At 40.8% G+C, this 13,721-nt stretch overlaps 1 protein-coding gene across 1 annotated transcript in view; it reads left to right on the top strand.

Moving 5' to 3' along the window:
• The first annotated feature begins 2,016 nt into the window (after positions 1 to 2,016).
• LOC133404779 (alpha-2-macroglobulin-like protein 1) overlaps positions 2,017 to 13,721 on the top strand; it is a 36,448-nt gene continuing 24,743 nt past the window's right edge. The window contains exons 1-14 of the mRNA XM_061681070.1: positions 2,017 to 2,197; positions 3,365 to 3,545; positions 4,252 to 4,408; positions 6,873 to 6,925; positions 9,248 to 9,268; positions 9,662 to 9,830; positions 9,925 to 10,009; positions 10,366 to 10,483; positions 10,559 to 10,673; positions 10,761 to 10,870; positions 11,623 to 11,778; positions 12,613 to 12,849; positions 12,982 to 13,045; positions 13,456 to 13,601. Of these exons, the coding sequence (XP_061537054.1) occupies positions 2,115 to 2,197; positions 3,365 to 3,545; positions 4,252 to 4,408; positions 6,873 to 6,925; positions 9,248 to 9,268; positions 9,662 to 9,830; positions 9,925 to 10,009; positions 10,366 to 10,483; positions 10,559 to 10,673; positions 10,761 to 10,870; positions 11,623 to 11,778; positions 12,613 to 12,849; positions 12,982 to 13,045; positions 13,456 to 13,601 (1,695 nt within the window). The 5' untranslated portion in view covers positions 2,017 to 2,114. The remainder of the gene's footprint in view (positions 2,198 to 3,364; positions 3,546 to 4,251; positions 4,409 to 6,872; positions 6,926 to 9,247; positions 9,269 to 9,661; positions 9,831 to 9,924; positions 10,010 to 10,365; positions 10,484 to 10,558; positions 10,674 to 10,760; positions 10,871 to 11,622; positions 11,779 to 12,612; positions 12,850 to 12,981; positions 13,046 to 13,455; positions 13,602 to 13,721) is intronic.

Genomic DNA, 13,721 nt, shown 5'->3' with positions numbered 1-13,721 from the left:
GAAGGTTGATGGAAGTCGTGAGGGAAGACATGAGGGCAGTTGGTGTTTCAAGAGGAGGATGCAGGAGCTTACATGGAAAAGGATGACACGCTGGGGCAACCCCTAACGGGACAAGCCGAAAGGAAAAGAAGAAGGATGGAAAGAACATGGAAACTCCACACAGGAAGGCTGGAGCCTGGATTTGAACTCATGTCCTCAGAACTGTGGGGAGGATGTGCTAACTCGTTGGCCACTGTGAGTCCATTTTGAAATATGCAAATGTTTTGTTTCCCGTTCAAAACAATTTTGAGGCAACTACTACAATACATGAACAGTCATTCATTCATTCATTCATCTACCGTTCCGCTCATCCTCACCAGGGTCGCGAGCCCATCCCAGCAATCTTCGGGCGAGAGTACACCCTGAACTGGTCACTAGCCTTTCGCAGGGCAAATAGAAACAAACAACCATACGCACTCACATTCACACCTACGGGCAATTTAGAGTCTTCAATTAACCTAACGCGAGAGTTAAATAAGACACACATTCAACGAACTACGAGTAACGTAAACACACATGATCAATGTTACATTAACCCTTATCGTTCATGAACATTAAGGATTAACGTCTTCATTACGGAAACAGTTCAACATTTTATGGCGCAATGCATACTGGGAGCACATGGCTTCACAATTCACTTTTTATACGCTTAAACACCTTTTAAACTCTTAAACATAGAGTAATGTGCAGTAGTACTGTACACGATGTACATTTTATTCCTTGTAATATGTATTTTAATGAATTTTCTTTTTTGTCGAGCCGGGGGCCAATAAGTATACCCGCACCTGCTCGGCGCCTCTCACCGTGGGCAACTCCAGAGTGGAAGAGAGTCCTCCCCTCTCGAGAGGACTGGTACCAGAGCCCAAGCTGTGTGTGGAGGAGAGTCCGACTATATCTAGTCGGAACTTCTCGACCTCACACACCAGCTCGGGCTCCTTCCCTGCCAGAGAGGTGACATTCCACGTCCCTAGAGCCAGCTTCTGTAGCCGGGGATCGGATCGCCAAGGTCCCCGCCTTCGGCCACCGCCCAGCTCACACGGCACCCGACCCCTATGGCCCCGCCCACAGGTGGTGAGCCCATGGGAAGGGGGACCCACATTACCCTTTCGGGCTGTGCCCGGCCGGGCCCCATGGGTGCAGGCCCGGCCACCAGGTGCTCGCCTTCGAGCCCCACCACCAGGCCTGGCTCCAGTGGGGGGCCCCGGTGACCCGTGTCGGGGCAAGGGAAAACGAAGTCCATTGTTTGTCGTCATCATTAGGGGTCTTTAAGCCGTGCTTTGTCTGGTCCCTCACCTAGGACCTGTTTGTCATGGGTGACCCTCCCAGACAACTTAGCTCCTAGGATCACTGGGACGCACAAACCCCTCCACCACGACAAGGTGACGGCTCAAGGAGGGGGGATAACAATTTAAAAGTGAATTTTAAAGTATAACTGTATTGATTGATTTTATAATCTTTGTTTTGGTTATCCTCTTCGTTGGGGGAGGGGGGTGGGCCACAGCATTGTTGCCCCCTCAAGAACCGGCACTGCTTTAACAGGAAGATGAATGAGTTGGTCAGCATTCCTTTCGATTTATTGGCACTAACATTGTGAGCAGAGTCGAGAGTGAATTTGTAACATTGACAGCCTCAGGAATTACAATAACGTATGTGATCAATCATTTTGAAGTATTCTTAGGTGATGTTGTACGCTTGAAAATTGCGACAGGAGCAACACAAAAGATGCCATTGGCGATTCCCCCACCCACCTCTCTCAAATTCTTCATGAATTGTTGGAGTGGACAACTGGCAGCAGGCCAGTCCGGTTTTGAACTTTTGGGCAGTGAAGCTCGTTTGGCAGCAGGGTGGAGAGTGCAAAAAAAAAGCAGAGAACGCGGGGGAGTGTTCGTGAAGGCGGATGGGTGGGGGGCGGTGGCTCGCTGGACTCTATATAAAAAAAAAAAAAAAAAAAAAAAAAAAAAAAAAAAAAAAAGCATAGTCCAAAAGGTTTGCACTCAGTTCACCAGTGTCCAAGTCCTCCGGTGCAGAAGTTTCTCGGCCCCGTCGGAACAAGGCGCTGTGTGTGCGACACAAACATGGCACCTGTCCTCCAAATGCTGGCGCTCATGCTTGCATCTGTCTTTCTGCAAAGTGCGTCACCGGCTCCTCTCAATGACACGTAAGTAGAGCCAATGTAGTCGCGACTGGTCCGTGGAAACATCAGAAGTTTGTTGTCCGCACGACGTGTGTATGCATATTAGGATTCCTAGTTTTGGAATCATGTGCGTTTAAAGTTGATTGACCTCTATTTTTTAACATGTCATTTTCGTATCGACAGTTTACATTGTAGTACCGACCAATCAAGTTCGTCACATACTTGGTTAAGGGCCTCAGTATTCAATGTACCACGAATTCAAACTTATGTCCTTTATTTCTCATTGGCAGCAGCGTGTAAGTCCAGCGATTGGAGGCTGTGGTTGCAATTGGGAAATGAAAACATGAGAAATAACTCGGCTATCGTGCTACGTTCACGTGTCATTGCTATTTGGTGACTCGGTATTCATCCGTTGCACATTACACATGCACATACAGATAAACACAAAGTATAAATATTGAAATAATGAGGATATTTTCTTAATTTACTCTCTAATTGACTTAGTGTGGAATCTGGGTCGGTTTAGTTTGTAATAGAAAGCTGATATACTGGCAGGAAGCCATTACTTATTCTGTTGCATGAATGGCAACAGGTGAATGCACAGGTTTATTGTACCTTATGCCAAATAACGGAACATCATATAATTGCTTTGGGTGTCATTATACATCATTGGCATAGATAGATACCAGATTATTCAGACAAAATAAGTGAAGGTGACAAGTGGCACGACCAGTTAGCGCATCTGCCTCACAGTTCTGAGGACTGGGGTTCAAATCCTGGCCTGGCCTATGTAGAGTTTGCATGTTCTGGTAATAATCTTTGTTGGGAATCACTCCGCTATTGGTTCTCTGGATTGGATTTAAGGAAGCAAGGAGCAGGGCTGACTTAACTTGTTGGTACAATGAACATGACTCGGCTGAAGCTGTAAACATGACCAAATGTCTGCTGTGAAGTTTGCTCTTTGTTTATTTGTTAAGCTCTGGCCACAAAACTTGATAGTTGTTCTTAGAGAGGAATTCAGATCATGAATGTTCACTTAAAACCCACGGTTTGTTTCAATTGTACACGATAAACAGATGTCTGACATTTCAGTCTTTAATATTTTGCTAAATTTGCTCTCCAAAATATTCAGGTTATGTGACACCGAAGTATTTTCCCAGCGCAATTTTTGTCTTCTCTCCATCCGTGCAGCATCTTTGCGGTGACTGTGAGCTCCCAGGTGAGCGGAGGTGCGCAGGAAACCTTGTGCGCCATCATCCAGGGCCCCACGGAGCTCGTCACGTTGACTGTCACCCTGGACATGGACTCTGGCAGCACTGTCATCCTGGAGAAGGAGGTCAAGCAGGACTTCTACCAGTGCACGAACTTTCAGGTCTGTCATCAACCAAAATATATTTATCTATACAGCTATCCATCATTATGTACCAAATTATGTATCTGGCACCATGAATGAAAAGATATCAGTACAGCTCTTTGGTAAATAACTGCTCTGGACTGTGTCCCACCACAGCAAGTTGTTTTGAAACCAAACAGGCCTTGTTCGTTTTTTTTTTTATGTGAAATGACCGTCCGAGTGACCCCAATCAGTCTCTGATAATAATCTGATAACTTGTGATTTCACTCAGTTCCCCAGAGTTTAACCCGAGCTGTGTCAGACCTGGTCTGGCATTTCTCGAACTGGAGCTCAACAAAGGCCGCTTTCTGCTGGAGGCCAGCAATGTACCTGCATTCCTCTGGAAAACATTCCCCACCCCCGACCGACCCTTAGTCCTTCAACACACGCATGCATGTGGACCAAAAAACGGCCCTCACATATTTTGGAAGCTATCCCTTGTTATGTAATAATGGCCCCATTTGCATTGTGAAAACAAGTGAAAACATATGCTTGCGAGTATAGTGATTTCATAGTTGACCCCGCAAAGTGGTTTACTGTTACAACACAGGGCCTTTTGCAATTAAAATGGCATTAATCATATTTGTACAAAGAGCCCTTATATCTGTTTGTCACTCCTCCCCTTCCTCAATTTACAATCTCTCTGTTGTCTTCTGTCTGACGTGTGTGATTCTTGGCGCCGTAGGTCCCAGCAGTGCGCACTAATACTGTGGCAACCATAAATGTCACTGTTAAAGGGGAGAGTGCCTCCATGAACAAGAAGACCAAAATCCTCATTGTTCCCGCCGCGTTTATCCACATTATCCAGACTGATAAAACTGTCTACAAACCTGGACAGACCGGTAAGTATCACCACAATCAAAATATTCAGAGTTGAGAACTCTTTTGAGGTAGAATAGCTTGTTGCTGTATAACCAGCCTATCTCTACACTGTATAACAATACATTTACAATAGTAGTAATTCTGTAATAATTGAGCCAGAAGAGCCGATTGTAGCCTCAATTTATTAATTACTATATAATTAACGAGTTAAAATAAAAATTTATAATTAAATTATTAATAAAACAATAAAATTAATATAATAATTAACCCTCTCCTTGAGTCACTACCGCGATTCTCAAGCATGGCTTTTGTTAATGGTATGCGATAATGAATTCCTTAGTGGTGGTAAATGGTCACGAACGCTGTTTAGCTTCAACAAAACAGCAGCGCTAGCAATATTAAGCTAGCATTAGCACTGTAAACAAGGTGACATTAGCCACGGCTGCTACGTTGGATGATGACTTGACTGATTCATAATGGAGTATTGATTTGAAGTTTTACTTTTGGAATGTACAAATCAAAAATAGGTGATAAACTTACCTGTTGAACAGAAATGAAAAAGTTGCTAAACTAATCCTGCATCACTTCTGAATCCTCCTCAGGCTGACCCAAAGCGACCAATATAGCCAAACCCTACTGAACTGTTGCGCAGTGTGTCGAGTTTGGCACCTGTTGTCATGATTACCCGATTACCGTAATTTCTCGTGTATAATGCGCACCTCCAAAATTGACCAAAATTCTGGAAAACCCTTCTACCCATCTATAATGCATTTTTACAATGCATGATTTTGCTTCTACCCATATGATAAAAACAAAGTATTTTTTTCAAGGAATTATTCTGAAGTTAAGCACTTTTTTTGACTATATATATATATATATATATATATAATACTTTATTTACTTATTTTGAAATTCACAGCCTTACTTTTTTTAGTAAATGAGATGGGTAGAATTCTTTAAAGAAAACATGAAGGGCTAGGCGAAACTTAATTTTAATGGAATTCAAATTAAGCTGTCAAGCATTTCAGAAAAGCATTATCATTAAACGAAACAGAACCAAAAAGAAATGAATGATGGTTGTTGTTCACTCATATTTAAAAAACAAAAAACAAAACAATATTTCACAAATTCTGCCAGGGTATGTAAATTTATGAGCACAACTGTACATACAGTATAGGCAGTCATTCGTACCCCTGCCATATTGGAATGAAAGTGTAGGCCACACCTTTTTCATAACCTCAAGGTGGCGGCGACATTGGAATGAAAGTGTACAGATTTTTCATAACCTCTAGATGGCAGCATACATTTATAAAATGTGAAAGCTTTTTCATTTTCCCCTATACCGATGTATAATGCGCACTATTGACTTTTGACAATTTTTGGGGGGAAACTATTAGTATGCTCGTGAGTGCACGACAAATAATCGAGTCAGTGACGCCTTCACTCTCTGATTGGTTGTTATTCCTCAGACGCGGTGGATAAAATATGACCAAAAATATTTTTGGGGAAAATTATGAAAATCCCCTTCCGACTAAGACTGAAAAACAAAATTTAATAACTCAGCCTTGACATGTGACATGCAAAGCAAACAAATAGGTGAGTAGAGGTGAGTCAACTTAACGAATCGTGCTTAACATCCTTATCTCTCGCAGTTTGTAAAACTAAGTGAATCACTGTACAGTGAAACACAACAAATGATGTGACCGGCATTAACTTTGATGAGGCTTGGAGGAAGGTGTAAGATATTAAACATATTATTCCTTTTTATTCCAGGACTGTCAAATTTACAGCGATGTGCAGTATTTAAGACAAACACCATAAACCACCAAGATATATTTAGCATCAGATACGTAGATCTCTTTTTGTAGCAACTACTGTATGGATAAGTTTTCATATGAAATATATACTTATTTAGAACAGCATAATGGCTCTCTACGACAAACTATTTGTCACTTTTGTTACTCAGCTTGTTTCAATTTGTATTTTTGCTACTTAGTGTATAATGGAGAACAGCCAACATAATTCTGTTACAGATTAAGAATCATGAAATGCATGGGATTTTCTTCAGATAGCGCTGAATAATTTGAATGCAATAATATAAACTACAGTCTACTGTATGTGTATTTATTACATTCTCATGATAAATACATTGTGAAATGTGTTGTGTAATACACTGGTCCATGTAATTATTGTGACTAGTCTGTGGTGAAAGAAAGGTTGGGGCCCATAGCTGTACAGTATGTCTTTTCACAAGGCAGAAGACAGAATAATAGTTCCTTTGGCTCCTTTTTACTCTCATCCTCTATTCTGCTCTTTGTAAGACAAATGTATTTTGCACGGTAATTTTCTCTTTGAGAACCATGTTTTGAGGCATAACATGGAGAAAAATGTCCTTTCCTTTTTGCTTTAATCGATTTTACCTTTGTCATGTATTTAAAGCAATGCTTGAAGACTTTCTTATTAATTTCCTACATTCCTGTACAGTGCAATTCCGAATCGTTTCCATGGATTCCGGTTTCATCCCTGTGGACCGGATGGTAAGTTTTCAACTAGTTTTTGTCTTTCAAGGGGTTGTTAAACTGAATGCAAAGGTGAACTTTGTCTGTGGTGATTTCTGGTAAATGTGAAGTACAAACCTCTGTTTTTGCTTTGGACAGTGGGATGTGAAAGGAGGGCTCTTTGTTGGTTTTTGAAGCCAGCGTGGGTGTGATGCGCTGTGTGGAGTAGTGTGATAAACATGCTGTTAGTTCATTTGCCTCACATTGCATCTGACCCAAACATCTGAATCAATACAGGCTCAAGGCCTTTTCCATTAGTGAGGAGACAATCTGCCGTGCATGATGAACATCTGACAAAAGGAATTAAGAGTACTGCACCAAGTTTGGGTTTTTCTCTTTACCTTTTGCCCCATGGTGTATAGCGGTTTACCTACAAGGTTTTTTTTTTATATTAATCCCTTATTTACTCCTCCAAGGCCAAATGTAAAACTCTGACATATTTGATGGAAAAAATGTGAAGCTCTAATTCTGCTGTTTCTTAAAATAAAAAAAAAAATAAAAATAAATAAATAATACAGGTGGCACGGTGAGGACTTGTAAGAGCATGTGCCTCACAGTTCTGAGGACCGGGTTTCAACCCCCAGCCCCGCCTGTGGAGTTTGCATGTTCTTCCCGTACCTGCGTAGGTTTTCTCCGGGCACTCCGGTTTCCTCCCACACCCCAAAAACATGCATGGCAGGTTAATTGACAACTCGAAATTGCCCGTAGGTGTGAGTGGTTGTTTGTTTGTATGTGCCCTGCGATTGGCTGGCAACCAGTTCAGGGTTGTCAGCCAACCCTGAACTCCTCTCCGATGATAAGCTGGGATATAGGCTCCTGCACGCCCCCGAGCCTAGGGAGGAGAAGCGGCTCAGAAAATGGATGGATGGATGGATAAATAAAAAAAATTCTCTGCACCATTGCTCATTAAATTAAAACCCCCCCAAAAAAAACAATCTGAGAACAAAACGTGCAGAACAGTATGCACTGGAACTTTTCTCAGCCATGACATTCATCAATTAAGATGAAAAAAATAAAGCTATTTCAGCCAAAAACATCCTTGCCAATCAAATTATTTACAAAGGAGCCCTTCTTTAAGATCACCTTAACAATGCTCTGATACACTGCAATAATAAGTCCAGAGCCACCAGCAGCTTCAAATACCAGTTTGCTGCTCATCAATGTTTTTTGAGCAGCTGCTTTCCTTTCCCAATGCATTGGCCGAACAGAACTTAATATGGACAAGCCTGTTTGGTTGCTGAATCACACACAAATTTAACAGTAGGCCCTAAAGTGATTTTTTTTGGTCCAGTGTTTTCACCACCAACACACAACAATGTTGCTGGTGCTTAAACTACTGTAGGTAGCGACTGCACTAACTGGCTAGTTATAGTGTACGTATGGTATTTTCTGCCAGAGTGACATGTTAATCTAGTCTCGAGAATTTGGAATGTTCATGCCTGCTGGCGAAGTAAAATAAAACAGCTTAAGCTGCAAGCATGTACTGGCTAATTGTAGCCGCAGGGTGGAAAGATTACTTTGGAAATGTAGTTAGTTACAATTACAAGTACCCTGTTGAAAATGTCAAACAAAATCACAAACAAACTAATGGATTGCACCATCCAGGTCCATCCATTCTCGTAACTGCTTATCCTCACCAGGTGTGCTAATAGTAATTTACAACGCTGTTGCCAGTAAGTTACTATATACCTGATTACACTCCTTAGTGACAACAGTGTTAAGTTAATGTTTTGCGTCATCGTGGTGCTAATGAGTTAGATGAGGTAAACAGGAGCTCTTTTGGATTGCAGAAAAAGTAGGCCAGGTAATGCTTATTTTAAAATCACTTAACATCCAGCAAAGCTGACCGGGATGTCACTCTGTTGCACACAACCCACAGCCAGGGTTTCATGAAGAAAAGCACAACAAACATGTAACGCGAGAGTTAAATGAACTCTGGGTAACATAAACACGAATTATCAATAAACACATAAACACGAATGATCAATGTTGCAGTTAATCCTTACCGTTTAAATATTACGGATGAACATCTTTATGACAACAGTTCAACATTTTATGGCGTAATGCATGCTGGAAGCACACGACTCCACAATTCTGTTGCATGCTAAATATAGTACCTCTGTGTGACGTCAACCAAAAATCCATTGATGCTATGGAAAATAGTTCATTACTGTAAAATCACTTTGAAGTATTTTACTGTATGTGGTAAATAACTGTTGAATTTACAGTAATGTCTGAAAGTGTCGTGACATATTTCACCAGCAACTAATGAGTTTGACTTTTGTTTTTGTTCTTTTTCAGTACACAGTGGTGGAGCTTCAGGTAAGAAGCACATTTTGAGCCACACCGACACATTCTGTTCGCTTGAGTGGTTATTGAGAGCCACAGCGAAAGGGGGATTTTGTTGCGTTTGAAACCTGATATAATGGGTGTGTTTCCTCAAGGGGGATTTCACTGAATCACGTGTATGAATCTCGGGAGAATCTTGCGTTTGTTCTAATGTTCTCGACTCACTCACACAATTAGCGATTTAACACAGCATAAGGTGGAAACTGTTTTTTATTCAATCAGCGATGAGACAAAGCTGGACATTGTCACCAATCGTAAACTATAACATTATCCCTCTTCAGGTTGTTCGGTGATTGTGACGATTCTACCCCAAACGAGACCACTACAGGGCCAATAAGCACACTTCTGTCTTCTGTTTTCATGTAGGATCCCAATTCCAATCGAATTGCTCAGTGGTTGGATAGATTTGTTGCCGCTGGAATCCTTGATCTTTCCCATCCCATGATTCCAGAGGCAGCACAAGGAACCTATGTAATCACTGCCACCACAGACAAAGGAGAGAAAATCTCCCACAGCTTTGACATCAAGGAATATGGTCTGCTATAGTTGCTATGTAATTGTTGTGCTCGACTGTATTAATTTAAGGTTCCTTTTTTGTAAATGTTTCTTTATTTTGATTTTTCTTTTAGTTTTGCCCAAATTTGAGGTAACTGTCCACCTCCCGAGTGTGATTACAATCCTGGACCAGCAGGTCACGCTGAAGATTTGTGGAAAGTGAGTGTTTTAGTGTGACTTTGCCTCTTCGTCGTCGCTTTCTGTCAGGCAGGAAAGCTACAGGGAGATATTGGAACTTTTAGGTTGTGAAAACATTTTGGTCTGAAAATCATGTTAACGGAATAAGAATTTAATGTAATGCCATACTCTTCAGATTCATCAGTGATACGTCTTATAATATGTGTATAAGCAATGTAGTGCACGCATTTTGTTGTAGTCAGTCTCATAGTTCATGTTTTGCTTGCTTTATCACCTGTTTTTGGTGGAATTGTCAGCAGACAGCAATCATCATTGATGTTAGTTATAATAATAAAGATAAAAATGTCTATGAAATTGACTTGTGCTTCTCCCTGCAGATACACTTATGGAAAACCAGTTGTTGGCTCAGTCAAGGCGGTGTTTTGTAGGAATGCTTTTCGCTTTTACTGGCGTGCCACATTAGAAAACAGCCTCTGCAAGACATATAAACTGACAGTGAGTAGTTGACATAATACTGTTGCTTCATGTAAATCCATGAACGTTTTGAGTCTAAAAGTGACACTCTTCTAGACCGATCGCAGCGGTTGTGCTACACAAATGGTAAGCATGGCAGACTTCGCCCTCAACAAGAACATCTATGACGATAGTTTTGTGGTGGATGCCGAATTGGAGGAGCATGGCACAGGTAAGCTAGTGGAATGTTTTACTTTCCATAATGTTCATTCTATGACTCGATGCCTTGGCGTAATCTATAATCATATTTCCCGTTTAGGGGTGATCCTGAAGGGTACAACGCAGGCAAGCTTCAGTGCCCTTATCAGAACCGTCACTTTTGAAGATGTACCTCAAGCATACAAGCGTGGAATCCCATTTGAGGGAAAGGTAGTCACTTTTTTTTTTAGTTATGAAAGCCGGTATAAAACCATGTCAATCCAATGATCAAAAGGATAAATTGCATTGGATTGCGTACATTGATAGTTTTTTGTTTTAGGTTAAAGTTTTAAATATTTACAAATTCATCCAAATACTTTTGCATCTCTGAAAATAGATGTACTTGCTGAAATTCCGAAATGAGAAATACCATTTTTTTTTTTTTTTTTTAGAAATCTCTAAAAGGTGAAAATCAAAACTTCAATCACATCTTAATTGTTTAAAATCCATTGTGGTAGTGTATTTATGTGATTTTTACGTGATGATTGGGTCCATTATCGTGATCAAATAGTGCTACTGAAATGCTTGGCTGTTTTAGTTTTACATACAGTATTTACATAGAGGTGACGGAGCAACATCTTGTTTTAATTTTACATTAATGATGGGAGTCTCTTGAGGAGCTCGTAGATCAAGCAAAGGAGGTCAAGATGGTGGCGCGCTAGTTGTCGCTTTTTGGAGTAACTTATCACGGTCTCCTCCTGTTCAGGAGCCAGGATGCCTCTCAAGTCTCCAAAGTATTAACGAGGCCCAACCATACTTCACCACATCACTAATATAAGCTTGCTGACATGCACGATGTCGACATATTTTATTTTGTAGGGTATTTATGTGACTTTTTTAAGTTTCACGAATGTTTGTCCACTGGGAGAACGCATAAAATGTTGACCAACTAAACATTTTGTCCTCATTCATCTTGTTTGCAGGTCAAAATGACTGGTCCAGACAGAAAACCTGTGGCCAATGAGCCTGTCTACTTAATCGCCCCAGACTCAATTACCTTAACACTCACCACAAACACAGACGGCGTGGCCTCGTTTTCACTGGACACCAGCAACTGGGGGGACTATGTCAATCTTCAGGTTTGTGACTCCTCTGTTTTAGGTAACTGTGGTACATACTGAAGAAATAAAAAAAATTTTTAACCGACAAGAGTCACAGGCTAAATATGCCAACAACAGTATCAAAACATGTCATCATAAACTCTGTCTGATGCTAGTGATGTTAGCAGCTGTTAGCGGCTAACAACACAAAAGGCTAGTCCAGACACCACCAATGTAGCTCTGGTTGGTATGATAATGCAAGGCTCCTCATTCATTAAAATGCTTTCGCAGCTATTATTTTAAGGTGAAATTACTACTTATCAGTGTTTTTATAGAAAAACAGTTGAAGCACCAAATGGGTACCATGGAAATAACAGTAAGACTCTACTCTTTGATGTGACACCTTTTTTTTTTATTTTTTTATTTTTATTTTTTTTTTTAAATGCAGCTATAAATAACAGATAACATCTTGATTCATTCAGAAAACTTTGCAATTGAAATACATTTTATAACTATACAGCAGACGCAGCAATTGCCCTGATTCCTTTTCCTGGTCTTGTCGCATGGTCTCCTGGCCACTTGTTAGGCAGAATTTGTGGAACACAATCATATTACCACAAAGCCCAACAGGAAAAGAGGCAGGAACAGGAAGTCAGACAAACAAACTCAGGAAATTACTCAAAGAACAACATGAGGAATATGAGATGATGACGTATGAATCACTGCTATGTTAAAAATAAAATATATTTGAAAGAGAGAAGTATATCAGAAGTATCTGTCAACTTGGCCGAACCTAAATTCAAAGTCACTCCCGGTTTATTATTGCGTTAACGCTTCCTCATGAATTTCTCTGTTTTGTTTTGGTGTTAACAGGCCAAGTCCAAACTGGTTGAAGATGATGAGCCATATGTTCCAGATATGCGGAAACCAGAGTACAGGACAGCTTTCCACAATGTTTCTCCCTTCTACTCCAAGAGTAGTAGCTTTTTGAAGCTCATGCAGGTCAGCGGGATGATCTCCTGTGACAAAGATGCCGCAGTAAGAGCAAAGTACATCATCCAGGGAGAGGAGCTCAAGAAGGGACAGGAGACCCTTGACTTTTTCTATTTGGTGAGTCCAGTTACTGTCAGTATTGGCAAAGTCACTCTAACTCGAAATTTTGTCGAAATGTGTACACTGAATATACAAGTTCCAAATGTCTGTGTGGGAAAACTCATTTCTTATTGTGTGTGTACGTCTAAGGTGATGTCCAAAGGTGCAATCATGCAGCACGGTCATCTCCAAGTGGCTGTTAGCGTGGGTACAGGTACAATCACTTTTTTTTCTTTTTCCTACCTGCGTGGATTGTAACTGGGTATGCTGGATTCTTCGCACATTCTAAAGACGTTTTAGTTTAATCAATGACTCTCAATCCGGGGTGGCCAAACATTTTTTTCACCCAGGGCCACATACAGGAAATGGCCACCTGGAAACTATTTGACTTCCAAAAGCAATCCAAGCAATTATGTATTGTTTTTATATACATTATAATTAAGTTTTTATATCCTAGAGTCTTGCACAAAATAAAGCTACGCCAGTTTTTGTGCTGCGTCGCAGATGCGCAAACTATGAAAATGAAGACCATTATTTCAAAACCTTTAAGAGTAACCCTTTTTTATTGCTTGAAACATTTTTAGTTTCATTCTACATTTCCCATTTTGTTCTTACGTCTGTCAGTGAACAAAGGAGAGTTGTCCATATCCCTCCATGAAGTGATCAACCTGGCGCCGTTTGCACAGGTTGTAGTTTACACTGTGTTGCCTGGTGGCGAGGCTGTGGCAGACAGTCAGGATTTCCCCATCCAGCTCTGTCTCAAGAACAAGGTTGTACCTGGTGTTATTTTTAAATACACAAACAAATGATAAATACTTGAGTTTGAATGGAATTAAGATCTTTTGAAAACTGGATTTATCGCCACTGACCCACTGTTGTCCTCTGTACAG

The sequence above is a fragment of the Phycodurus eques genome, chromosome 7, assembly GCF_024500275.1.
Source record: "Phycodurus eques isolate BA_2022a chromosome 7, UOR_Pequ_1.1, whole genome shotgun sequence".
Taxonomy (NCBI): domain Eukaryota; kingdom Metazoa; phylum Chordata; class Actinopteri; order Syngnathiformes; family Syngnathidae; genus Phycodurus; species Phycodurus eques.
Note: the sequence above shows the minus strand (reverse complement) of the source record. Positions and strands in the feature narration are given on the sequence as shown.